This window comes from Podarcis tiliguerta, assembly GCF_965153285.1.
Source record: "Podarcis tiliguerta genome assembly, chromosome: 1".
Lineage (NCBI taxonomy): Eukaryota > Metazoa > Chordata > Lepidosauria > Squamata > Lacertidae > Podarcis > Podarcis tiliguerta.
Window position 1 is genome coordinate 111,891,149 of NC_139534.1, and position 25,681 is coordinate 111,916,829.

General features: G+C 40.9%; 1 protein-coding gene across 2 annotated transcripts; it reads left to right on the top strand.

Moving 5' to 3' along the window:
• The first annotated feature begins 109 nt into the window (after positions 1-109).
• TDP1 (tyrosyl-DNA phosphodiesterase 1) lies at positions 110-23,733 on the top strand. Of its 2 annotated transcripts, none has more exons than XR_014510199.1 (15): positions 110-1,244; positions 2,500-2,543; positions 3,331-3,386; positions 4,574-4,670; positions 5,255-5,289; positions 8,999-9,091; positions 11,006-11,176; positions 11,498-11,576; positions 13,142-13,327; positions 13,760-13,808; positions 14,473-14,539; positions 15,289-15,392; positions 15,566-15,668; positions 16,626-16,734; positions 23,272-23,733. XR_014510199.1 is itself a non-coding variant. In XM_083436807.1 (15 exons), exons 1-15 carry the CDS (start codon positions 707-709, stop codon positions 23,343-23,345), a joined length of 1,809 nt encoding a protein of 602 aa, XP_083292933.1. In that variant the 5' UTR covers positions 115-706; the 3' UTR covers positions 23,346-23,733. The 2 variants fall into 2 exon arrangements, 1 of the variants encoding a protein (XP_083292933.1); XM_083436807.1 differs by having other exon boundaries at positions 115-1,244; positions 15,285-15,392.
• The last annotated feature ends 1,948 nt before the right edge of the window (positions 23,734-25,681 follow it).

Genomic DNA, 25,681 nt, shown 5'->3' on the forward strand with positions numbered 1-25,681 from the left:
GGGAAGCCGCTATTGTCCCCACCCACTCACTCTCCCTCCTGGGCCGAAGGAATCGTCTGATTGGGTGAGGCGTCTGTCATATGGTTTCGAGGCGGGCGGTTACTCTCCCGGAACCGGAAGCTCGTTCTATTATAGGGCCGCCCTTCGCGGTTCTGGTTCCTCCACGCTGCCCTGAACGCGCTTGGCTCGAAAGCACCGGTTGCTTTTGAGGAGCTTCTTTCCCTGTTTCTTTCTTTCCTGAGGGAATGGCGGCCTCCGCAAAGGGATAGCTCTGCAAGGCTCCTGCCAGGACACCGTCCGCTTTCGGTTGCAAGAAGCGACCCAAACTCTTCCTCTGCCGTGTTTCTTATGTCAGCCGCTCTGAAAATAAAATAAAAAATAGGCGTTTGAGTTTAGCGCTTTTTTTAGCCGCCCGGTAGGTGAACGCGCCAGCTTCACCCGGGTTAGCCCTTTAAAAAAAGACATTTTTGAAAGGTCACCCGTGGCTAACTGGCCCTTTAAGGTATAGGAAGAAAGAGCAGGTTCCGACCTCGAGGTTCACTGGGCTGAAGGGAAGAAAGTGTGGGCTGTGGAGGAGAACGTGTGAAAAAGCGAAAACAACAGAAAAGGTGAAAGGGGAGTGTGATGAGGAGGTGGGCATAGGAACCCCTGAGCTCCCCCTAGGTATCACCTCTTTTCCCCACCCCGATCCTCCTGGCACAATATTATGTCTCAGGAAAGTGAGCATGGGAAATGGACAGTGTCTAGTAGCGATGATGAGAGTGCAGGGGAACAAACGAAGAGCGAGATACCGTCCACCTCTTTGCTGCAGCAAACTGGGCAAGAGAAGGGTCCCCGTTACCCTTGCTCAGAGGCCAGGAAAGCTGCTCACAAAAGAAAAGCATCTCCCCTGAAACATAGCGGTGGAAGCTTTCCGCAGGAAGTGGCCCCGGCTCAGAAACAGAAGCCTTCTCAAGAAGGTTTAGGTTGGTGCCTTTCTAGTAGTGATGATGATGATGAAGACGATCTGAAAGAGCGAAGGGGGAAAGGAGGTGCAGCAGCTGGAGTCGGGCTGGAAGAGCATTGTGCTCCTAAGGGGATCCTATCAAACCATAAACTTCCACCAAGCCACGAAACGACAGAGCCGTCTGACAGAGTACAAGATGCTTGGGATCTATTAAATGGACAAAACCCTTTCAGATTCTTCCTCACTAAAGTCAAAGGAATTAAGGCAAAGTACAATTCTAGATCCCTACACATAAAAGGTAAGTAATGGTATACCGGAATGGGGATAAATGCATACACATTTTGGGTGTTAGCTTTTTCTAAGAGATGGTATAAATGTCACTGCAGCTGGTATATAGAGGCATAGCAGTGTAATGTGTGAAACAAATGAAAGATTGCAGTGGTCAGAAAAGTAGCTTGGGGTTCACACACATGTACACCACTTGATTTATTTATCTTTGCTGACTAGCAGTGGTTTCAATCGAAAAGCATAGCATTTTAGGTGATACTAAACAGCGGGTGGCGCTGTGGTCTAAACCACTGAGCCTAAGGCTTGCTGATCAAAAGCTTGGCGGTTTGAATCCCCGCGATGGAGTGAGCTCCCGTTGCTCGGTCCCTGCTCCTGCCAACCTAGCAGTTCGAAAGCACTTCAAAGTGCAAGTAGATAAATAGGTACCGCTCCGGCAGGAAGGTAAATGGCGTTTCCGTGTGCTGCTCTGGTTCGCCAAAAGTGACTGGACCCGGCAGCTGTATGCCAGCTCCCTTGGCCAATAAAGCAAGATGAGCGCCGCAACCCCAGAGTCGTCTGTGACTGGACCTAATGGTCAGGGGTCCCTTTAACTTTAAATCTCTAGCAGGTGTTTTTATTCAATAAAATCTCTGACCAAAGACTCCTGAATAAGCTTAGTAGTTTGGGGATAAGAGGACATGTCCTCTTAGGAATCACTAACTGGTTACAGAAGAGGATGGAGATAATAAATTGACAGTTCTTGTAATGGAGGGATCTGTGAAACAGGATCACCTGAGTATTAGTATTGGGATCTCTGCTTTTAACTTTGTTCATGGATGTCCTGTAGCTGGGGTTGATCCTGAGGTTGCCTGGTTTTCTGACAACAAATGGTTCAGAATGGTAAGAATAAAAAGGTATGGTGAAAAGCTCTGAAAAGCATCTCTTCAAAATATGTGACCAGAGATTAAAATGACACTTAACACCCAGTAGGGTGTAAGATGATAAATGTAAGTGTCCCATTGTAAGTGGGACAAAAAATCCTAACTTCACATAAACACTTAGGGCCTGAACGTATGGGATAGTGGTAGATCATTTGATGAATATGTTGACACAGTGTGCAGCTTGTTAAAGAACAAATAGTAGTTTACACTTTTGTGAGGTAGGCTTGTTTTCAGTTACATGTCTCAACCCTGAATTTGACTTATGGTTAATGTTGTTAAAACAAATTTGCTGATGTTTATTTCAATAGAAATGTTTATTTACAAAACTTTAAATTTTTATGACAGATATTTTGTCTCCCCTCTTTGGAACTCTTGTATCTTCTGCTCAGGTAACTTTATACATTCATGTTGCTATTTTAAAGCACAATGCAGTATTACTTGTTCCCTTACCCATAGGATTTGCAGGGGCATTTAAAGGAGTTTTCTGAAGATGCACATAACTTTTTGGTCAGCTTGTTTGCCCATTTGGCGGCAAAAATCAAACACCATCTCAGGAAATACCATTATTAGGACCAACTAAAATGTCAAAAAGCATCAAGCAAGCTTTTCAGAGGAAAGGGTATAATGAACTTTAAAGCTTGCTGACATTTGTGACATTTTAACTGGTCCTAATAAAGGTTTTGCCCCATCATAACTTTCTGCTGAACATGATTTGTCCTAATATTTGCGAAGAGGTTTCAATTTTTATTTTCCTCTTTGCACCTTTTTATGCATTTAGTTAGATAATTTTTTTGCCATGTTGGATTGATTTTTTTTGCTAATGCTGCATATACCAAGAAAATAAATGAGACTGCTTATATTCATACATTGTTTGGCAGATGAAGCCTAATTAATGTGCAGCAGTAAAAACCTTACTTAAGCATGTCCTGCATTTTAAAGGTGCTAGTTACATGGGTAAGCATTTTTTTGCTTAGTGTGTATAATGCCTCCTATAATTAGGAAATAAAAATCTCTCTAAACCAACTGTCCCCCTACCTTGGGTCTCCACAAGTTGAGCTACAACATCTGGGAAATCCAAGGTCGGACAAGGCTGCTCTAAACTTTCAGTAAGCATTGCTATGGGGAAAGGTAGCACACAGGTTCTAACTATTCCTTCTTTTTCTCTTCATGACAAAGTTTAACTATTGTATAGATGTGGAGTGGCTTGTCAAACAGTATCCAAAGGAATTCAGGTATGCTTCTTTGAGAGGAGCTCCCTCTTATAGTGCTTTTCTTCTTCTTCACATTACTGTATTAATTAAATTTACATACCGCCCTTCATCCAAAGGTCTCAGGGTAGTTGACAAGATGATGAACTTTTCTTAAAGTTGAATTGAATCGACATAAAAATGGTCTAGGTTACATTACTTCTTGTGAGATTAAATTTGTTGTAATGATGTGATGTTGGTTTTTAGAGATTTCATCTCCATAAATTTATCAGTGATGAGTAATGGAGTCTCCATGCTCAGCGGCAGTATACCACTGAATATAAGTTGCTGGGGAATAATAGTGGGGTGTTGTCTCCAATTTTTTTCGACTGAATCTGCAGTTCTTAACTGCAGCATTGTTTTATGTCTGTAACAGTGCAAACTGGGCTGCCTTGCAACCATGGTTTGCATATCTGCATATCTGTTTCAGACTTGTTGTGAGGGCCATCCTGGTTCTAACCATGGTTTACAGGGACATAATGTGTTCACTGGTTAAAGTATTTACCGTATTTTTTGCTCTATAAGACTCACTTTTTCCCTCCTAAAAAGTAAGGGGAAATGTGTGTGCGTCTTATGGAGCGAATGCAGGCTGCACAGCTATCACAGAAGCCAGAACAGCAAGAGGGATTGCTGCTTTCACTGCGCAGCAATCCCTCTTGCTGTTCTGGCTTCTGAGATTCAGAATATTTTTTTTCTTGTTTTCCTCCTCCAAAATCTAGGTGTGTCTTGTGGTCTGTTACATCTTATAGAGCGAAAAATACGGTATTTCATAAAATTTATGTACCACTTGATGCAAAGAAAACCTCAAAAACCGTGAAAGTGAGTGAAGGAAGATGCATGAGGGAACCTGCAGGAAGGAGGGTGAGGGAGTCCACATTACACTCCCAATCATTCAGTCACATTGACTGACATGGGAAAGGGATGTAGCTCCATGCTAGAGTATTTGCTTTACATGCAGATGGTCCCAGATTCAATCCCCGACGCCCCTTGTTGGGCTGGGAATGTCCCTTGTCAGAAAACACTTTTTTGAAAATCTGGAGAGGCATTTCCAGTTGGAGTTGACAATACATACTTCCAGCATAATTAAGCAGCTTATAGCCAGTAGTTCAGCTGGAGGTTTGTGTGGTCCTTATCACCAGTGAATTGTCTAATGAAGTTTCCTTTGCTCTAAGGGACAAACCTTTATTAATAATCCATGGGGAGAAGCGAGAATCCAAGGCTGCACTACATGAAGAGGCACATCCTTATAAAAATGTTCGCTTATGCCAGGTAATTATTTTTATCTTGCCTGCATATTGACAAAAGATAAAGTATTCTCTTCTGTAGCCTTACCCCACCTGGTGCCCTCAAGGTGTTTTGAACTATAGCTTCTTTCAGTCCTAGTCAGCATGACCAAAGGTCGGAGATGATGGGAGCTGCTGTCCTAAACATCTGGAGGGCATCTGGTTGGGGGTGGCTGTTGATCCTCAGTCCATTAATAGTTTTCTGTAAGAAGGACTATATTTATGGCAATGTTACCAATCGGGAAATATTTTTATTTGATCAGAGTTCTCCATTTCCCTGTGGTCTCTCGTATACCTCTCTTGAGTCTTCTATATGCAGCCTAAGATACTTGAAGCTATAATAGAACAGCTGGCAATAGAGAACAGCATGCAAAATCTGTAGATTGACTTTTAGAATTTGAAGATGACATGTTTAGTATTGGGTGAGACGGCTATAGTGTAATATGTGTTGAGTCCACCAGGGAGCAGTAAGCCAAAGCAAAATAAAAAACTGATCCTAAATCATTATAGGCAGTACTGTATAATGTTAAGAGTTTCTGTACTGGAAAAGACTTTGCATTTTTATTTCAGGCAAAGTTGGATATTGCCTTTGGAACACACCACACGTAAGTAATCTGTATTATATCGGGGAAAGCCAGTTATGGTAATAACTAAGGAACTATTTCCTTAGAGAGGAAGAGGGAGGTACAAATGATTTTAAATAGATAAACAATAAAAATTAAATCTCAGTATAATAGGAAAAGTTCTGACTGTTTACAACTTAGGATGTATTTGTGCTCAAAGCAAGAGGACTCAACTTACTCTAGTGGCAGTCTCTCATGCCTTATGGAGTGCTGCCCCAGAGGGCCCCCACCTTTGGGGAAGTTGCCTGCAGCTGGAAGGGAAGAGCTGAAAAGCCCCTGTGTACTCACAGCACACAATGTGTGGCCTTTAGATTTGTTCAGGTAATGAAAGAAGGTAAGCAAAAGTCTTGAAAAGGAAGTGTCCCGTTGCAATTGCACCTTGATTCTGTTATGTATACCTTAAGTCAGCCTTGCAAATAGGTGCACAGAAGTTACTAGCTAGGGTTGTCAGCTTTATAGTCTTTTCCTGATCTTGTGCCTTTAACACAGAGAACCTTACTAGCAGGTGAAGCTTTCTATATTTGGGGGCGGGGTAAAGTGTTGGGGAAATATTCACCTGCTTCATTTCTGCATATCAGTGAGGTAAGGGAGGGGACCATTAACCATATTGCTAGCCCACAGCTGTCACTGCCTAACAACTCCTCTGGCTGCCTGTTGCAATTAAGTGGCTATTTAAAAGCCTGTGCATTGTCTATATAGCCTTTTGTGTTAAATGGTGTTTTCTGTGTACAGCATTGTAACAGCACAAAGAGTGGTCCTGATCCTTCTAACACAGATATGATGCTAAGAAGTGGCCTACGTGTTGCCATGTGGATGTTGCCACAAATTCTGTTTGCAAATTCTCCCCCCTTCCTTGTCGTAACATCTAGGAACACTTGCCATGTGAGGCAGCAGCATGAATACATGACTTTCCCTGCCCTTAGGCTACATTATTGGCTGTTCCTGGGGGGGGGGGGGGACTCACAACATGATAACAGTGGTACCTCGGGTTACATACGCTTCAGGTCACAGACTCCGCTAACCCAGAAATAGTACCTCGTGTTAAGAACTTTACTTCAGGATGAGAACAGAAATCGGGCGGCGGCGACATAGAAGCAGCGGGGGGGGGGGGCATTAGCTAAAGTGGTGCTTCAGGTTAAGAACAGTTTCAGGTTAAGAACGGACCTCCAGAACGAATTAAGTACTTAACCTGAGGTACCACTGTATATACTTGCATTGCTGCACAATTAAAGTTTTACCACAGCATATCAATTTCATAAAATAAAAATTTGTGTTGTTCAACCCACCCATCCCTTCAAACCAGGTAAAACACCAGCACCCAAAAAAACCCAATAAAACGCACACCAAAGTAGCACCCACCAGAAAGAGGCAACCCACCCATAAGTGCCTTTAATAGCATCCTCACTTTGTTCAGAAGTAGTATTTCAATAGTCTTTCAGACCTTGATTGTTTGCTGTGCACTATAGCACACAGTTTGTTCAATTTATGAGTAGGATGTTGTTGTTTTTCAACTTCATGTGTTCATATCATTAGCAATGCTATTATGCGTGGTCTTGGAATGAGTCAGCATTATGAGCTAGGCATATTTTTTGCCATTTTCCTTCCCAAGTACCAGTTTCTAAGGCAACCTGGCTCTTTGAGGAGAAAAAGCCAAGGCAACACATGGCATGCTTTCTGTTTAGCATTCTACTATAATTTACTTAATGAAAGTTTTGAAACAAAGGACACAGAAAATATGGTAGTTACACCAACAGGAAAGGACAATGGTGGACCTAATTAACAATATTTCCTTTTTAAATAATAAAAGGCAATGTGAGTAGATTTTTTTTGAGGAGGATAGGTAATTGGCTTTTTAATATAAAATTTGGGTTGGGGAGGCCTAATGACTATTGTCCTAGTGAGCAAAAAAAAGATAGTGCTTTTTAGTAAGGGTGGCTGCCAAGAATATATCCCTCTATTTAAAGCCTGCTGCAACCAAACACTCTTTCATGGCAGTTAATCAGGTTATCATTGGCTAATAGTCATGATGACTCCAGGTTAAGGCACAGCATGCTTCTGAATACTAGTTGTTGGGCGGAAACAACAGTGGGAGAGGACTGTTGTCCTGGTTGTAGACACCTTGCTGGTATCTGGTTGGTCATTGGAATACAGGGTGCCTTCCTAGTTTGGTGCCTTTCACGTGGAAGTGCTGGCTGCTGTTGTGTCCTCAGCAGTCACAAGGGCCAGAAAAGTTGCAAAAATAAAACCCATGTGGGGCGTTTGCCCTCCTAGGTGTGTGACATCATACTGGGTTCATAAGGAAAGGGTTAGCTAATTGTAAAATGACTAACCTATAGGAACTCAAGGGGAGGAGTTAGAGTTAGAGTTGTTAAGAAGTCAGCCTGGAGTCAGAGAAGAGAGAGGGAGGATAAGTCTGTGGGTTGGGCTAGTCTGATGTGAGAGAATCTGTTAAGAGGAGTCAGTCAAAAGTTGAGATAATCAGTCAGAAGGTATTAGGAAGGTATAGGCCAGTAAAGAAACTATGGTTAAGAAACTGACAAGAAAATTATCTGAGAAACTATAAACTTATTAATGTTTATAAAATAAACCTGTTTATTTGGTTTAATTTTAACAAACGTCCGGGGACCCTGTGTGATCGCCACACCATGCTTCCTACTTTCCCCAAAGAGAATAAAATGCTATTGTTCTGCACTTCTACTATTCTAGTCATCTAGTCTATTTGTTTTCAGGGAATGGATAGCTGTCTGTCTGTTCAAGAGATGTTACAGCTGATACATGAACAGCTGCTGGTATAAATTATTTCATTGCAGGATTTAGGGTGGTGCAGGTGGTTCCCCAGCACAGGGAGCCGAGCTGAGGGATCACTAAATAGTGCACTTGAGAGCATACGCAGAATGGAAGGCGAGGACACTTTTAGCAAACTCTGTTCCAAAAGGAATCGTCGTGTAAAAAATAAATGGGGGGAGGGTAAATTTTATCCTCTCTTAGGCACCATATTATGAAAGTCCACCCGTGACTTCATCCTAGCGATGTAGCCTGGGTACCTACAATATAAACTGTATTTGTTAGTATCCACATGTTATGAATGTGCCCCTTAGGATACCGTGCAGTTTCACCCAAAACTTGATGTATATCACCTTCCTAGACGGATAATCCACCCACTAGTTGTGCTTTGCTTTTATTGTTTGATCTTGTCTAATTCAGTGCTTAGTCTCTAAATGCCTGTTCAGAACTCCCTCCTCTTTGCCAGACTCTAACGGAAAGAATTAGAGTTGATTGTCAGCAGCACCATGTGTTAAACAGCACAGTGGACACAATAGAGCTCTAAGGAACTGTATCTGAAATGCCACAGGTCTGAGCAAAAGTCCTCCAACACCACCGTAATCATTCTTGCCCCATTCTTCTTAGGGAGTTTCAGTTCCATACCTAGGCAGTTTCAGTTCCATACCTAGGTCAAAATCCAAACTGAAACTTTTCGAGATATATAGTTGAGTGTTACCGCCAGATTGAAGAAATATTTTAACAGCCATAAAGTCAATGTCCTCGTAAACATATTTATAGCTATAGTATAAAGTATTATATCTGAAGACTCCCTGAATGTGCTGAAGTTGCATTTGTGCGTTTGAGCCCTCTTTCATTTTTGCTGTATTTGGTGCTCCCTTCCTGTAATACTTATAACACTTTTGTATAGGAAAATGATGTTGTTACATTATGAAGAAGGGCTTCGCGTGGTGATACATACATCCAACCTTATTGATGATGATTGGTACCAGAAAACACAAGGGTAAGAAAGTTATTATAATATAATAATAATTTATTATTTGTACCCCGCCCATCTGGCTGGGTTTCCCCAGCCACTCTGGGCGGCTTCCAACAGAGACTAAAAATACATTAAAAATCAGTCCTTAAAAACTTCCCTAAAGGACTCTTGACTTCCATAGCAAATGTTAGAATATATTATTATTGTTTATTAGCTTTATCTACCGCCATTCATCGTGAGATCTCATGGCAGCTCACAGAATAAAATAGCATGTTGTATGACTGTCATTTGTATCATTGGGTTTTTGAAAACCTTGTATGTTGCATGTGTTTAATTTATATACGTCCAGGCTTCTCAGAGGTTATGCACAACCACTCACTGTTTAGAAAGGCATTTAATATTGTGGTTTATGTCTACATGGCATATATTATTTCCTCTTTAATGGTCTCTGGGCTGCCTTATTTCCCAGAGGATCCATTGTTGGCTTGCCTCAAATGCCTTCCGTTATAAAACGCAGTGGCAAACTTCCAGTCCAGACAATGGTACAACTAATAAGCCCCATTTCTTATCCAATGTAGAATCTAAAACAAGACAATAAAGTCACACAGGATGAAGTATTTCAAAATAATGAATTGTAGATTTATTATCACCTTATCTGTATTTTGGTCGTAGATGGTATGATGTCCAGAACAATAAGTGAAAGTATGAATGATTACTGCATGATTTCTAAAGTAGAGATCTTCTTCCATAACCCTACCAGCAAAATTCCAGGAATGTATTCCACCATTGAATAATGTCAGTAGTCACTGGGTACCACTTCACTCTGTTCATTGGTATGCCTCAAGGAGATTGTTCTAATGAAATCTATTTACAGTGAATATTAAGATTTCAGCTATTACAGGGAATTGTCAGTCTTGGACTGTTTCATATTTACAAATATAAATAGAGGACTCCTAGTTAGTTTATTGCTCTAATAACTTAAGTTCACCTTGAGACAATAGTTGCTTGGGTCAGGCTGCTCAGAAGTCATAAAATGCAGTCTTTACTTTTTACGGAGAATATGATCCAGGTAAGTTCTATTCTTTACAAAACATACTTTCCCCCCCTACTGTATTTTTAGCAGGTGGGTAGTTAAGTGAGATTTGATTCTAAGTCAAATTTCTAGTTTCTTTCCTGATACAGAAATTATACCGATATTATTGTGAGAAACAAAGAAAATGTGTCAGTGACATTGTGGATAGACTTAAGAGATACAAGAGCTCTTTTGCTTGTTTGTTGGCAATAGACAATGCAGCTCATATTGGAAAATTGTCTACATAGCTAGGGAAGGTCCTGTCTCCTCAGTTGAACTATAATATAATAACTATTGTTATTGGAGGTAAAAGTAGCATATTGCAAAGTTATCTACCACATAATGTTTCGCCTATTGCTACTTGCCTTTTTGTATCTGCTACTAGGGTATTCAAACAAAGGACATATTTAGGCAGTTTTCAAAGCTGGCTAAATTGCTCAGCTGTCCGGAGGAGATTTAGGGAGCATTGGGAAGGAGAGGAGTGGGAAGTCCGGTTGCACGAATGAACAGCATTCTGTGCATGCAACAACTTAGCTGAATCTCGCTTCAAGATTTGAAACATTTTCCAGATAATTAAGCTTGGATATTTCCTTTAAATAAGGGCAGAATAAGCCTGTTCCCTGAGCCTTACTTTTGAAAGATGACGCACCACAATTGTAAAAAAGAGAGAAAAGAATGGAAACCTTTGTTCTTTGAATTTGATAGAAATTAACTCTGCTCCATGAAAGCATTTTCTATAACACGTTAGGGCAAGATCCAGCATTAGTTGGCCATCACACTGAGTCTTTAACAAAACTGTTTGTTGTTCTAAATGCAATATAATCATTTGGTGATACATCAGCCATTCTTTTACTTCTGTCTTCCAGAATATGGCTAAGCCCTCTGTATCCAAAACTGCCACTTGGAGCTGCTGAGTCTGCTGGTGAATCTCGTACCAATTTTAAGTGTGACCTAATAAGCTATTTGAGGTCTTACGGTTCTCCTACTCTCAATGAATGGGTTGAAATAATCAAGCAGCATGATCTTTCAGAGACAAGGTGCATAATCTGAGAGGGGTTACTTTTACAACGAATTGCACTGAATTCTTATTCCTGGCTTGCTTTTCTTTTTTTTTAGCATGTTGAGAAGGATAGAGGGAAGGGGTGCAATGAGAATGGAGCAGTGATAAAATTAAGGTTCTAACTGAAAGCTGGTTGCATTTTTAAAAAATCATTTTCTCTTTGCATGTTGGAACAATTTAACTAGGCAGTAGCATCTTTGAGAAGACTTAATGCCTGATAATAGCGCAATTTGGAAAAGCACTGTAACCTTTACCATAATTCGGCATGCTTTCATTTGTGTCTACATCTTTTGTGTAGAGTATATCTTCTTGGGTCAACTCCAGGTCGATACCAAGGCAGTGAAAAAGAGAAATGGGGTCATCTCAGACTTAGAAAGGTACTGGATTTTTATTCCTATCCCTCTAAGGGTGTATTGTTGAAGCTCTTCTTTTTCAAGGCTTGCCTCCAGTAGTTCTTTGTTGGCAGCGGAAACTGACAAGGAGAGAAAGGTGCATCTTCAGTTGGTGGCTCAGGGTAGTAGCATGTCTCTAACTTGCTACACAAATGTAAATGGAATATCGATAAAATACTGTGTGTTAGTGTTACTCTTCCATTGCGGAGAGTTAGAGCACAGCAACAGGAAGCCGCCTTCTGTGCTGAACACTGAGGGAATTGTGCAGTTTGAGAAACTATCTTGATAACTGGGCTATTTGGTGGGACACATAATAAAAGGTAGTGGCAGGTTACTTTCAGCAAAAAGAATTGCAGAGAAGACCAGAGAAGTGTGTGGCCAGAGAAGACCATACCTCCTGATATAGCATGGAGATGAGAATCTTTAGCTTTATGGGTACAATAGAGACATTGACCATAGGCATAAGCTTTTGTGAGTTGGAATGTTCTTGGTCCTATGTTCCATTGGTTTCTGAATTGTCATTGGTGTTCTGATATCACCCCCCCCCCAAAAAAAAAAAAAAAATCTTTTGGGTCTGTGTAAAATAGTAGAAGAAGGCACTGTTGGTAGGTGATGGCACAAATCATACTGGAGAAATTGGGAGCAGATTACACTCTTAACTAGATCCTGTGGGTTCATAAAACTAGGTGTCTTTTCCCAGCTTATCCCTGTTTGTCCCCAAGTATATGTAGGAGGAGACTGAGAGGAGATACGATAGCCATCTTCAAATATCTGAAGGTCTGTCACGTGGAAGATGGAGAAAGTTTGTTTTCTCCTGCTCCAGAAGGGAGGATTCAAACTAGTGGTTTAAAGTTACAAGAAAGGAGATTCCGACTAAACATCAGGAAGAACTTTCTGACAGTAAGATATGTTTAGCAGTGGTCTCCCTTAAGAGGTTGTAGATACTCCTTCATTAGAGGTTTTAAAGCAGAGGGTGGATGGTTTAGTTGAGATTTCTGCATTGCAAGGGGTTGAACTAGATGATCCTTGAGGTCTTTTCCAACTCTGCAGTTCTATGGTTCTACGTACCTACCAGCTTACCAGTCCATGCAATTGTGAGGCTTATGCCAGGAGGCTCTTAATCTCAGGGTTGTGGGTTTGAGCCCCACATTGGTCAAACGATTCCTGCATTGCAGAGGGTTGGACTAGATGACCCTTGCAGTCCCTTCCAATTTTGATTCTGTGATTCTGTAAGGTACGCAAGGATTTGGCCATTTTTGCTGTTAACATAATAACATGACTTTCCTACTGTTTTTAAACAATGAGGGAACTCTGTCATGGTATTTTTTAGGAGGAAACTAAGCATTCAGCACAGATACCTATTATGAATCCATTGGTGGTAAAGGAGGGTTGGATGAGATGCTGGCTGAGTAGCTAATCAGATTAATGACGTCCTTCATAATAAGCAACCCCTTTGTCATACTTCAGCTAATCAAGTGACTTTGTCCAGTACAACTTGAATTGCCAAAGGTGGTGATGTTTTGTTCTTGTATTCAATTTCTCCCCAACAGCTTTTGAAAGAGCATGCAACCCAGCTACCTGATCAGCATTCTTGGCCTGTCATAGGACAGTTCTCGAGCATTGGATCTTTGGGAGCTGATCAGTCCAAATGGCTGTGTTCAGAATTTAGAGACAGTTTGATCTCTCTGGGAAACAACACAAAGACTCTGACAAATCATGATGTTCCTGTTCACCTGGTATTGCTTACTTATTACTTACTGCTTTTTTAAAATAAATAAAAAAACCATACATTTTCCTTCAAAACGTCACCTAGCGGGTAATCTTCCAAATCCTTTTGACGTTCTTAGAGTTGAATGCAGCAAAAGACTAATGTTTAAGCCTCATTGAACTCGATAGAATTTGTGCATTTAAAAATTCTCCTGAGTTAATGTATGACACCATGCTCGTGCTGTATGCAAAAACTCACTGCTCACTTTTATTTTTTTTTAAAAGATTTTGAATTCTGAGAGTCTTACTTATTTCTGCAGACCTTTTTCCAAGTAGGGCTGTGGGCTGTTTGCTACCATGTTACTTGGCACGAATGGCTTAATTGTGCTTCAATAGAGTATAGCTGTCAACTCAGCTACCATTTATTATAGCTAACTAGTTATTACAATTTGTTACTTTAGGTTTACCCATCAGTGGACAACGTGAGACAGAGTTTAGAAGGTTATCCAGGTAAAAACATATGCCTTTGGGTGCAGTGTAGAAAGGGGGTTTTATAAAGTTGGGGAAAAACAACAGAAGGAGTTTCTAGAAGTTTCATGGTATTTTAAAACTTCTTTTAAAAAACATTTTTCTCTATTCATTCTTTCAACCCTCATAATGGCTCCTGAGGCAGATCACCCTCGAAAGTTAATTATGTAATAAAATATAAAGAGCCTAAGAATATAAGAATATAGGATCAACACATTATGAAAAAGACTGAGTGGGAGGTGAGAATCAACACAAACCAAACGCCCATCAGAATAAAACTGTCGCCCTTGATATTTTCATAACTAAATACATTTATCAAACATGAAAGACATATTGCATAGTTAATTTATGTTCTACTAATGTGAATTTGCAAGTTATTGCTGGCATTTTCCGTGTCACTTCCAATTGACTCTTCCATCTTGATGTTTATTTTATGTACTGCAGGTTCCATATCACATAATTGAAAATCTGCATATAGAGTATTCTTTAAAGAGGCTGGGGTGTAAATTGCTTTTAAAAATCCTACTAAATCTGTTTTTTTGTGTATGTATAGGGAAAATTTGTGAATAATTCATTATTCTATTATGAGAAACCATTTCAATGCCACACTTAACTATGAGTAATGGGTCTTTTCTTTCTCTCTAAGCTGGTGGTTCTCTTCCGTACAGTATACAAACAGCACAGAAACAGCTTTGGCTGCACTCTTATTTCCAGTAAGTAAAATTATCTCCTCTTGATTTAATGACATTTTGGGATTGTTTGTTTTTTAAAAAGATCCATTACATTTGCAGGAGAAATAGGCATACAAACAAGGAAATCAGAGAAGCCTTGGAAAGTTCATTTTTAAAACTCATTGGATTGTGATGTACATTGAGTTTTCCTATATAATCTTTAAGCTTTCTCAGAAACTGAGGTGGCCTGATCCAACAAATGTTATTTTATGTCTTGATTGCAAAAAAAGAAGAACATCAGTAGACAGTGATGAGCAGCAACAATGTGCTCTTCCTTCTTTGATTTTTTGCATACATTCCTTGGTTTAAGTCAAGTGTAATTTGAATCCAGTGAATCTGTACATTGAAGGGTAAAAGGTTTAGTTAATTGTGACTGGAATCTAAGCGCATTGTGCCCATTGACAATTCTTGCATGTGAGAGTGCTGGTGGGGTGCTTAGCAACGAGGCTAAACCTGCACAGTTGATCATTATCAGGTCATATGCTCTAGGAATGGTTGCAGAATGCTGCTTTGTACAATACGAGTAATAAGGGCATAAAGCATGTTTGAAGACTTTTCCTGAAAATAGATGTGGATAGCCACTTCAAACTTTGTACACTCTTATCTATAACATGGGGATTGGCCTTTATTTGAAGCTTGGCAGAAACGCTTGGGAATGATGTGAATTTGGAAACATCTTAATTAAGGTTAAACCTAAAACTTCCCTTTTCATTTTTTAATACTTGAGCAAGTGGTCAGCAGAGACATCAGGTCGTAGCCACGCAATGCCGCACATTAAGACTTACATGAGATCATCTCCAGACTTCCAGAAGATTGCATGGTTTCTAGTTACAAGGCAAGTCTTTGACTTCTTTTGTATTTCCTCCGGAACAGCTGCTTTGATTATCATTTGGCCCCTCTGTCCTCATTTAAGTAAAACAGGTAGCAATTTTGGTGTTTTTCTTTCTTTCTTTCTTGTGAGTCTCAGAAATGGGCGGTCCCTCTTTCATTGAGTTTCTCTCTCTCTAGTGCCAATCTTTCTAAGGCTGCCTGGGGAGTGTTTGAGAAAAATGGCACGCAGATGATGATCCGATCCTATGAGCTAGGAGTCCTCTTCCTGCCATCAGAATTTGTGAGTTTATCTAATTCCATATAATGGTTCATTTAGTGAATGCAATCAAGTCTTTTTATGTATTCATAAATACATAAAGACCATTATGACATCAGTCCATAAGGCAATGTGCATCTGTATCACAGTTCCAAAAAGTTGTGAAACTGCCCTTTTGAGGTCTTGTGCAGTTTGGAACAAGACATTTGCAAAGCTAATAAAATGTCTGTTTGTTTATGTCAGGGAACTGCCATCGGAGCAGGAGGAGGTGAGAGGGCTCTTGGACAATGGTGGAGAGGGTCCCAGTAGGAGGAGGGATAGCCCATACGCTGGGGAAGGAAATCAGCGTAACACCAGTGGAGAAGGGGAAGAGATAGAGGAAGCGGAGAGTTGGCTCCAAGACTCTTCGCAGGAGACAAGCGGAGAGGGGACAAGTGCCCCGTTGCCCACGCCCACAGTGCGCAAAAAACTTTCGCGCAGGCAACGGGGGAGGAGACTGGGCGTAAAGCAGCTTTTATGTTGGAAGCGGTTTAAGAAACGCCCACTGACGGATTCTGCCAGTGACTGAGGCAGCCACGAGATAGAGGCTGCTCTGTCAGAAAGGGTTCAACCATGCAAGACAGCCACGAGTAAAGACAATTTACGCACAAGCAATCCCTAGAACCATAACAGTTTAGTTTGGGTGAGCTATTTAACATCTAGCCAAGTTCTAATCAGATTAGACCCATTTAAATGAATGGACCTAAGTTACTCAGGCCCTTTAATTTCAATGTGTCTACTCCTAGTATGACTAATGCTGGATACAGGACTATATGTTGTAGCTGCTAACCAGGGAAGAAGGAAATGTAAGCAGAATATATGTTTGCAAGCCTCATGGATGTTTTCTCATTAAAGGAAGTGAAGTAATGGATTGAATGTAACATCACTTCTCTCTCTCTCTGTTTGTGTGTGTGTGTGTACACGCGCACTCACTTTTCACAGGGCTTGGATTCAGGCTACTTCCAAGTGAAGGAAAACATGTTTTCTGATGAGCCAGTCTTATCGTTTCCTGTACCTTATGATCTGCCCCCAGAGAAGTATGAAAGCAAAGGTAAGATGTCCTCCTCAAATGTAGGAAAAAAGGACAAGTACCACACTTGAGCAAAATATCTTTTTATTCTTTGGCACTTGGCAGGGAAAAAACTATAATCATTGATGGGAGCTAAGGGAGATGATATCTAGAAAGTGAGACTAACCCAAAAGAGACCAATGGAAGTAATTTTTAAAGTACCGGAATTGTCTGGCTCTTTAACTCCACTCATCAAAAGGACTAGATCCTCCACATAAGACTAGCTATGGCAACTAGTGCTTCAGGTCTGGGGATGAGACTTTAACAGCCAAACTTTGGAAATCCTGCTTGGCTCAGAAACCCTCAGGTAGGTCATTATGGATCTTCCCAAGTGTTGTTATAATGATGGGCTGAGCTTGGAAGAAGGATGGGACACAAGTAGCAACAAATAGAATAGCCTTTCAATCTTTGATAGGCTAGTCCTATGATTCCATTTGTGCCAAGTAGTTTTATATGCCGAAATCAGGCTTTCAAAAATGTATGCCCTTGCCCTCCCTTGCATACCTGTGTGGGTGCCTTACAAATTCATTTACAAGAATGTGACATTGGGCTTCCAGGTGAGTGTTTGTCTCTGATGTATCTATGAGGGGTCTTAAAGGTAAAGGGACCCCTGACTGTTAGGTCCAGTTGCGAACGACTCTGGGGTTGCAGCGCTCATCTCACTTTATTGGCCGAGGGAGCCGGCGTACAGCTTCCGGGTCACGTGGCCAGCATGACTGAGCCACTTCGGGCAAACCAGAGCAACACACGGAAACAGGACATAGGTAAAGGGACCCCCGACCGTTAAGTCCAGCCACGGACAACTCTGGGGTTGAGGCGCTCATCTCATTTTACTGGCTGAAGGAGCCAGTGTTTGTCCGTAGACAAGCATGACTAAGCTGCATCTGGCGAACCAGAGCAGTGCACAGAAACACCGTTTACCTTCCCGCCGGAGTGGCACCTATTTATCTACTTGTACTTTGACATGCTTTCGAACTGCTAGGTTGGCAGGAACAGGGACCGAGCAACGGGAGCTCACCCCGTCACGGGGATTCGAACCGTCAACCTTCTGATCGGCAAGCCCTAGGCTCTGTGGTATAGAGCACAGCACCTCCCGTGTCCTTAAGGAGTCTTAGGAAAGCATAATACTTTCGTCCTTCCTGTATTTGTTTGCCTTGGCTTGCTGTTTGTACAAAATGTTACCTTTTCCACTACGTGCCCTTCCATCATGCTATCTTATCAAAAAATCCCATGTGTGTCACCCAAGGTCTCTGGAATTGTGAAGGGGAGAGTGCTGTTAGCAAGCTGTATTTCCTTGTTTGGACTTCTGTATTCCTGATGGTGATATGATTAGCTGCAGCATCGATAGGGTTCTTTTCCTCCCATCATGATGTGGTGTGGCTGGGATCTTCACTGGCTTTAGAGTGCTTTCATTTATGCCTCCTCTTATTCAGGTGTAACATTTTGCTGGGACTAGTCCCAAGTGAGCATAGCATTTCAACCTCTTCCTGCTTCTTGCTCAGTTCTGCCTAGCTTCTGCTCTTCTGCTAGCAAATCCTGCTGTACAGAGAGAAATAAGACTTCTATACCTCCTCTTGTGATCCTGAGATGCTGCTGTGATGGAATGTTTTGGGGGGGGGGGGTTTGGCAAGTATAACTTTGTGCTCCACCAGCACAAAGGCAGAAAATGTGTGCAAGTTGAGGAAAGGAATGTACTGAAAGTTTCATTCGCTGTTATCAGGCAGTTTACTTCTTTGGTCCACTGATGCAGTCTGCCAACCTTGGTCCCATTTATTGAACAGTCTCGCTTATGGAGAACTCCAGATTCTTCATTTCCTGACTTTCAGAGGAGCTGACTAGCCTCCGTTTTCTTCTTGGCAGTGAAAAACGTCGTAAATCCACAGGTTCAGAAATTGACCTGCTATATGACATTGTCTCTCTTTAAATCATTGCAAATTGCTGCATTTGCAGGAGACATAATTTCACGGCTTCCTATTATGTGCAGTTTGAGAGGAGTGTTTTATTCTGGCTGATACAATCAAAGGTTGCTTTGTTCATTGTGCAGTAGATTAATATACTTAAGATGAAATGCTATGTCTGTTTTACAAATGGGTATCATCACTTTGCGCAGAAGGAGCAAGAAAATGTGAAGCATTGTTGCTTTCCCTTCTGGGTTTTTAGCATGTCTTTGTGTGCATTAGAATTCTGCCAGTGGGGTAGCTTTTCAAAGGTTGGTACATAGAATTGCAAAACCCCCGAGGGTCTCTGAGAGGATTCTTTTCAAGGAAAGGCTTTGAAATTGTCTTTTCCCTTCTTCTCCACCCACCTCTGGTTTCCAGTAAGCAAAATCTTGCACAGCTGCCAAAGGGCTGCAAGATTTTATCCAGTGAAGTACCCCAGGAAACCTGAAGTGCTAAGTCCTAGCAGAGCAAAATGTTTTCAATGTAAGGTGTTCCTGTTGACAGCCCTTTAGGAGACGTTGGGAAAGGTACCTAAAGAATGCTGCCTAAGTTAAGTTGACAACTCAGTTATGCAGCTCTATCAGTCTACATCCTGTGGAGAAGTATTATTGAAAGAAATCGGACAGGACTTTAAGCTGTAAACTCAGCTCTGCAAAATCTTCATTGTTTTCTTGTTGTGGACTAGAGCTGTACAACTCAGGACTACCATGAAAAAGCAAGTAGGGGGATATACCAATATGTGGGGTCTCCCTTTGGAATGGTTAAATATATGTCTGCATACTTTGCTTCTTCCTCTATGCCTTTTCCCTGCATATCTGTTACACCCTTTTGCTTCCTTTCCTGTGAAAGCATAGGGTTTGAAGTGTGACACCTCTTTGTAAAGCTCTATGAATAACTAGTGGGAAGTCTAAAAGTGTTAAAAACAGCGACACAACTTTGAGGAAAAGTAGACAGAAATAAGGCCCTGCTATAGACCTGTTAGACAGGCCTAACTAAACACTATTTTTTCTAAGGTGCCATCTCACACTCATTGTTAAGGCAGTATAAATAAATGTTAATGGATAGTTTTAACATTTTTCAATTCAGTAACTTTGTCCAAATCTTCAGAGAAAGTTGTATTAGTCTTATTTTCTTGTATGTTAAAATAAGGCCATTTTTCATTAGCAAATGAGAAGACCACAGAAGGCTATAGTTTGTACCGTAACTAGAATGAATGCAGTTTTCTAGCGCTGTTCTGCTGTACATAATGTACTGCTGCTGTATGTACTACTGTGTGAGGTTTCCAAATTGCTTTGTCGTTATTATTTTTGCAGCACACATTGCCTATTGTTACACAGTGTATCCAAGGTATTAATTGTTAGCAATGACCTTGGCATCACTCAGATACTGTAACTTGGCTTGTATTGGACAGCCCTTTTGATAGTCTGTAATCAACCTCTGAAGCTTTGCCAGAGGAAGAATCTTTGTTGCAAACAAACTCCAACACCCTGCACAGTACATAGGCTTTGAGGAAGGCCTGCAATGGGGACCTTGATGGTTATTTAGATGACACACTCCTTCAGCCTTTGCTTGGTCATCTTTGTTTTTTAAACATTGGGCCTCTGTTTGACTTCACCGATTTGTCTCTCTCCCTGCCTCGTAGTGGCTCTGTAGAAGACGAGTAGAAACACGGCAGGAATCCTTGGTTAGCAAAGCTGCACACACTTAAATAGATTCTATAAAGATTCTGCATTATTGGGCGTTTTATTTTGGGTTTCTCCAGTCTATGTATTGTGCCAGCCACCCAAATGACATGCAGACTGCTGAGAGAATCAGAACTGCAAAATTGCACCGGAATAGAAGGGAAAGTGCCATCGCTGCAAATACACTGTAGAGACCTGTTTCCTTCTAGCTCAGCCACCTAAGAAAAAGCCGCTGGATCAGGCCAATGGCCAGTCTAGTCCAGCATCCTGTTCTCATAGTGGCCAACTGGATGCCCGTGGAAAACCTGCAAGCAGGACCCGGGCACAAGAGGGCAACTGGTAGTCAGAAGTATTTGCTGTCTCCAACTGTAGAGGCAGAGCATAGGCATAATGGCTAGTAGCCATAGATAGGTTTATCCACCATGAATGTGTTTAATCCCATTTTAAAGCCACCCAAGTAGGTGTCAACCATTGCCTCCTGTGGGATAGAGTTCCATAGTCCAACTGTGCAACTGTATGAAGACATAGTCTCTTTTATCAGTCCTGATTCTTTTAGTATTCAGCTTCATTGAATGTCCACGAGTTGTAGCATTACAGGAGAGGGAGAAAAGCTTTTCTCTGCCCACTTCCTCCCTGCCACACATAATTTCATAAACTCATAACATGTCACCTTTTCTCTAAACTAGGAAGTCCTAAATGCTGCAACTTTTCCTCAACCTTGATCATTTTGGTCCCCCTTTCTTCCCTTTTTACCTGGGTTTATTACTTATCCCATTTACTTTATTGATTCATTTCCTACCTTTCAAGGTAACACTTGCAACATGAATAAAAACAATAGTATGGAGCAATTAAAAGTACATCTATAGTCAGAAAGCTTTTAAAATGTTATGTTAAAATGTTATGTGACAGATTAGAGCACTAAGAGTTATTGATAGGAAGCTTGATGGAACCAAAAAGTCTTGGCAGTACTTCCAAAGACATCCCCGATGTAAAATTGAGAGTAAATTGGTAATTTTATGTAGAAATCCTATTCAAATAAAAAAAAAATCAAGAGAATGAATAGCAGTTGAAATCAAAACAACACAAAAGCAGTAAAACCAGAGGAGAAAACTGCAAAACAATTATATGAGCTACAATAAAAGCCTGTCTATATACTGTATATACTCGCATATAAGCCAACCCGAATATAAGCCGTGGCACCTAATTTTAGCAATAAAAAACTGGGAAAGCTTATTGACTCGAGTATAATCCAGTTCACCACACCACAAACCTGGTGGTGGCGGCAGCTGTGGAGGAAGAACAAGCAGCCCGTTCCTCCGCCGACAGTGGCAAAGGCGGAGGAGGAATGAGCAGCCCAAAAAGGCAGCGCCTCTCCCAACCACGGCTCCTGTGCCTGCCCTTGTGAGAGGCGGGTGGCAGCAGCGGGACCAGCAGCGAGAAAGGGCTCCTTTCGGGCTGCTTGTCCCTCCACTTCCGCCACCTGTCTCACTCGAGTATAAGCTGAGGGAGCCTTTTTCAGCATAAAAAATGTGCTGAAAAAGTCTGTTTATACTCAATTATATACGGTAGACATATTTTTAATATATTGTTGGTTATAAGTCCCTGCCCTTCTATGAAGCCCTCTGAGTTGCCTTGGTTAACCAACTTTACAGGATTATTGCGAGGAAGGGTTGGGTACAAATTTATTTTTTAAAATCATAGTTGAGAAATTTGTGCACTTGTGGAAATTTCAGGTAATAGTCTTACTGCTGTTACATCAATCAAATTGTACCCTGGTATTCCTTCTGCTGTAATGTGTCATGCAGTTCTGACCTTTCTTTACAAAAGAAATAATGTTCTCTGTACCTGGTTTTACAAAACTATCCCAACCCCTGAACTTCCCTGCTCCTCCTTTTGAAGTGTAGAAGTATTCTTAGTGCATTCCAAGTTCTCCCCAAGGCTGTAGGCTTTGTTTCAAGTAGGGTATTAATAGGGCTGTAAAAGTATCCCCCATTGTCTGAGTGCTGTAACAGTAAATGGATTTGGTAAGTATTGCTTAGGTGGATTGTGTCTTACAGCCCATTAACCATTCCTAGCATCTAAGATAAAGCTAAGCTGAAAATGAAATATTGCAGATTCTGACAAAGCAAATTGGCATATACATATTCAATATATTGATTAATGCTCCAGTTTGTGCCCTTGGCTATGTGCCCCAACATTAAACTTTGCTATAAGAGGGTGATGCTCCTTGGGAAGAACTTATTGTGTGTTTTGTTGTGTGGTTATAAAGATCAAAGCTTAATCATACCTCAAAGATTTCATCACCAAACTTGACACAAGGCTTCTCAAAGTAAGGGCGGCAGATTTCATTTCGGTTTGGATGATGGGTGCCATTCTGAATCACGATGATGGACAAAAACTTCATTTTGACATGACTTTGTTTTTTGCCATAGATTGTGTCTCCTCTCGAGACATCAATGCTAAACATGGCAAAAGGGTTTGCAAGGTGGGAACAGTGGTCTTGTCTGGATGCCAGGTGCCATTTTGAATCAAGATGGCAGATGAAAACTTGACCTTGGATTGACTTCACCCAGAGTTTGGTGCGACAGGTTCAAACCCACAGATTGGACTGTCCATTTAAAAATCACAATATTTTTTGGTTTCTAAAAATAACTGGGCAGCGCTGGGCACTCCCCACTAACGAAGCTATAAAGGTCAAAGCTAATCATACCTCAAACAAGTTTCTGAGTAGCAAAACCTCATTTCTAAAGGTTAATAGCTGGTGAAAAAATGAAGTGGCTGTGAAACATCTAACTCCTATCAAAATCTAGGAATGGAAGGTCTAATTTAATTTTCTCAGTTGGCTCATCATGTTTTGTATCTGTGGTGTAAATCTGTCCATTTCTTCTTCCTTGCAGATCGCCCATGGATTTGGAATATTCCCTACACCAAAGCGCCTGATACACATGGAAATATGTGGGTCCCTAAATGAATATCCTAAGTTCACCCTGAAACTTCAGCATCGTGGAATATGAGCCGATTCATATACCTGTGGGACTTGCTGGTTTTAAGAACATTTACACAGGATGTAAACTAACTTCTCTTTTTTAAAGAAGTACATTTTTTATAGATTGAAAACATTTTGAATAAAATAATGGGCATATAGATGAACATTGCTAGAGCTTATGATAATGCGGTGCTTTTAAAATTGAATTTATAAACATCATTGCTGTTTTTTTGAAATGACCATGGCAGTTGGGTCAGACTATCTTTGTACTGAGCCTGAATATTTTTAGCCCTGTTCCTTCTTTATCCTGGAAACAGTGGCCCTGATGAAGGAGAAATTTGTGCAGAATTGAAATAAAGCGAATAAAAGTTAATGGTTTCTTCAGTCATCGAAGTATGAGCTTAGGCTTCTCCTTTTTTCCTGACACTGTCTTGTGCTCACAAATAGAGTTTATTCCCCCACAGATGCTATTAACTGTACAATGCTTTTCAGCTGAGGCATTTCATATTTTTTTTTTCTTTTTGCATATTTTTATAAGGATGAAATCATGATAAAAGCATATGCTGTCGATAAAGTAGTTTGTTGCTATGGCGGTAGTCTAAGATAGTTAGGCTTCCTATTTCATCTTTAAAAGTAGGGAGCAATAACTAATTGTGTATGGGCAACATCTAGCCTACAGAATGACACCATCTCCTGTTCAGCGCCCACTCCTAAATAAGACCCACTGAACTAACCGGCAGTGACTTTTGTGTAAACATGTACAGAACCAAGCTCTTGTGTTGACAGATGTTGTATATAATGCTGTAGAAATAATAATCCATTGGTTTCTAAGCAATAACCTATCATTCACTATGAGATGAGATACTGAAGTGGACCCTGAGCTTCAGGTTTAACTGATGGTTTAAAAATATTGGGAAGCGAAATGGGAGTGGTTTTTGTAGCCCAAGTCTCATCGATTCCAATAGGGCTTAATTGGAAGCATGCATCTTTAGGATTGAAACAATAGGTTGGTTCAGTCTTAAGCTGTGGTTTGGTTTTATGAGTGAGCCTTGAGGTTGCATGCAATTTTTGGGAAGCTGTTCATGCCTGGGAACAAGCCACAAAATTGTTCAGAGCTAATTTGCCGTTGGAAATGAAAACAAATTATGGTACCATCTCCATTCTGGCTCTAGTTAATTGGAGACAGAATGGCAATAGTGTAGGCAAAGTGCAAATTTACTTCATCGAGAAAATTGTAGGGTTCTACTCTTAATAGCTCAAGTATATGGTGTTTACACCTAACAGTTTTTGTGAAGGCGGGTCTCTGCAGAAGAGCATAAAAAGTAGTGAATCAGGCCAAAGGCCTATCTAGTGCAACACTGTCTTTTCCTAACAGTCAGGCAGATGCTTATGGGAAGTCCAGAAGCAGGACATAGTCAAATTTTGGGTACTCCTCAAGCTTTCCAAAGAACAATGGTTGGGTTACCTAGATAGGCACTGGTTTTTGGTCCTAGCATATTGCATTCTGGATATCCTTTCTAGTACAGTGGTACCTCAGGTTACATACGCTTCAGGTTACAGACTCCGCTAACCCAGAAATAGTACCTTGGGTTAAGAACTTTGCTTCAGGATGAGAAGAGAAATTGTGCTCTGGCGGCACAGTGGCAGCTGGAGGCTCCATTAGCTAAAGTGGTGCTTCAGGTTAAGAACAGTTTCAGGTTAAGAACGGACCTCCGGAACGAATTAAGTACTTAACCCAAGGTACCACTGTTTATCACAGCCCCTCACTCAACTTTTTCAACCTGAAGGAGCTGAAATGAATGCAAATAATAATAATAATAATAATAATAATAATAATAATAATAATTTATTATTTGTACCCCGCCCATCTGGCTGGGTTTCCCCAGCCACTCTGGGCGGCTTCCACAGAAACAACATTAAAAACTTCCCTGAACAGGGCTGCCTTAAGATGTCTTCTGAATGTCAGGGAGTTGTTTATCGCTTTGACATCTGATGGGAGGGCGTTTCACAGGGCAGGCACCACTACCGAGAAGGCCCAGTATGAAAGAAGTACTTCCATACTGGTGGTTCATTACCAATACAGGTGTGAAGTGAAAACAGGTAAACCTCAAATATGCAAAGGAACAAGAGTATAGAGTTTATGAAAGCCTTGCAGTAATCAAGAACTCTGTTGAGGAAAATATTATGAAAAGGTATTCATAACCATGCATTATTTCCAACAATGGTAATGTTTGGACTTCTTAATGTAGCTTGATAGCTGAAAATAAAATGCATAGGTCTACCCTCTGACTTCAGTTACATGCATATAAAAATTTAGGAAT

Excerpts from the sequence above, each read along its gene's own strand:
- TDP1 (XM_083436807.1), top strand. The coding sequence starts at position 707 with ATGTCTCAGGAAAGTGAGCATGGGAAATGGACAGTGTCTAGTAGCGAT. Across the intron at positions 3,387-4,573 it reads CAGTATCCAAAGGAATTCAG|GGACAAACCTTTATTAATAA; the intron begins GTATGCTTCTTT and ends CTTTGCTCTAAG. Across the intron at positions 5,290-8,998 it reads GCCTTTGGAACACACCACAC|GAAAATGATGTTGTTACATT; the intron begins GTAAGTAATCTG and ends ACTTTTGTATAG.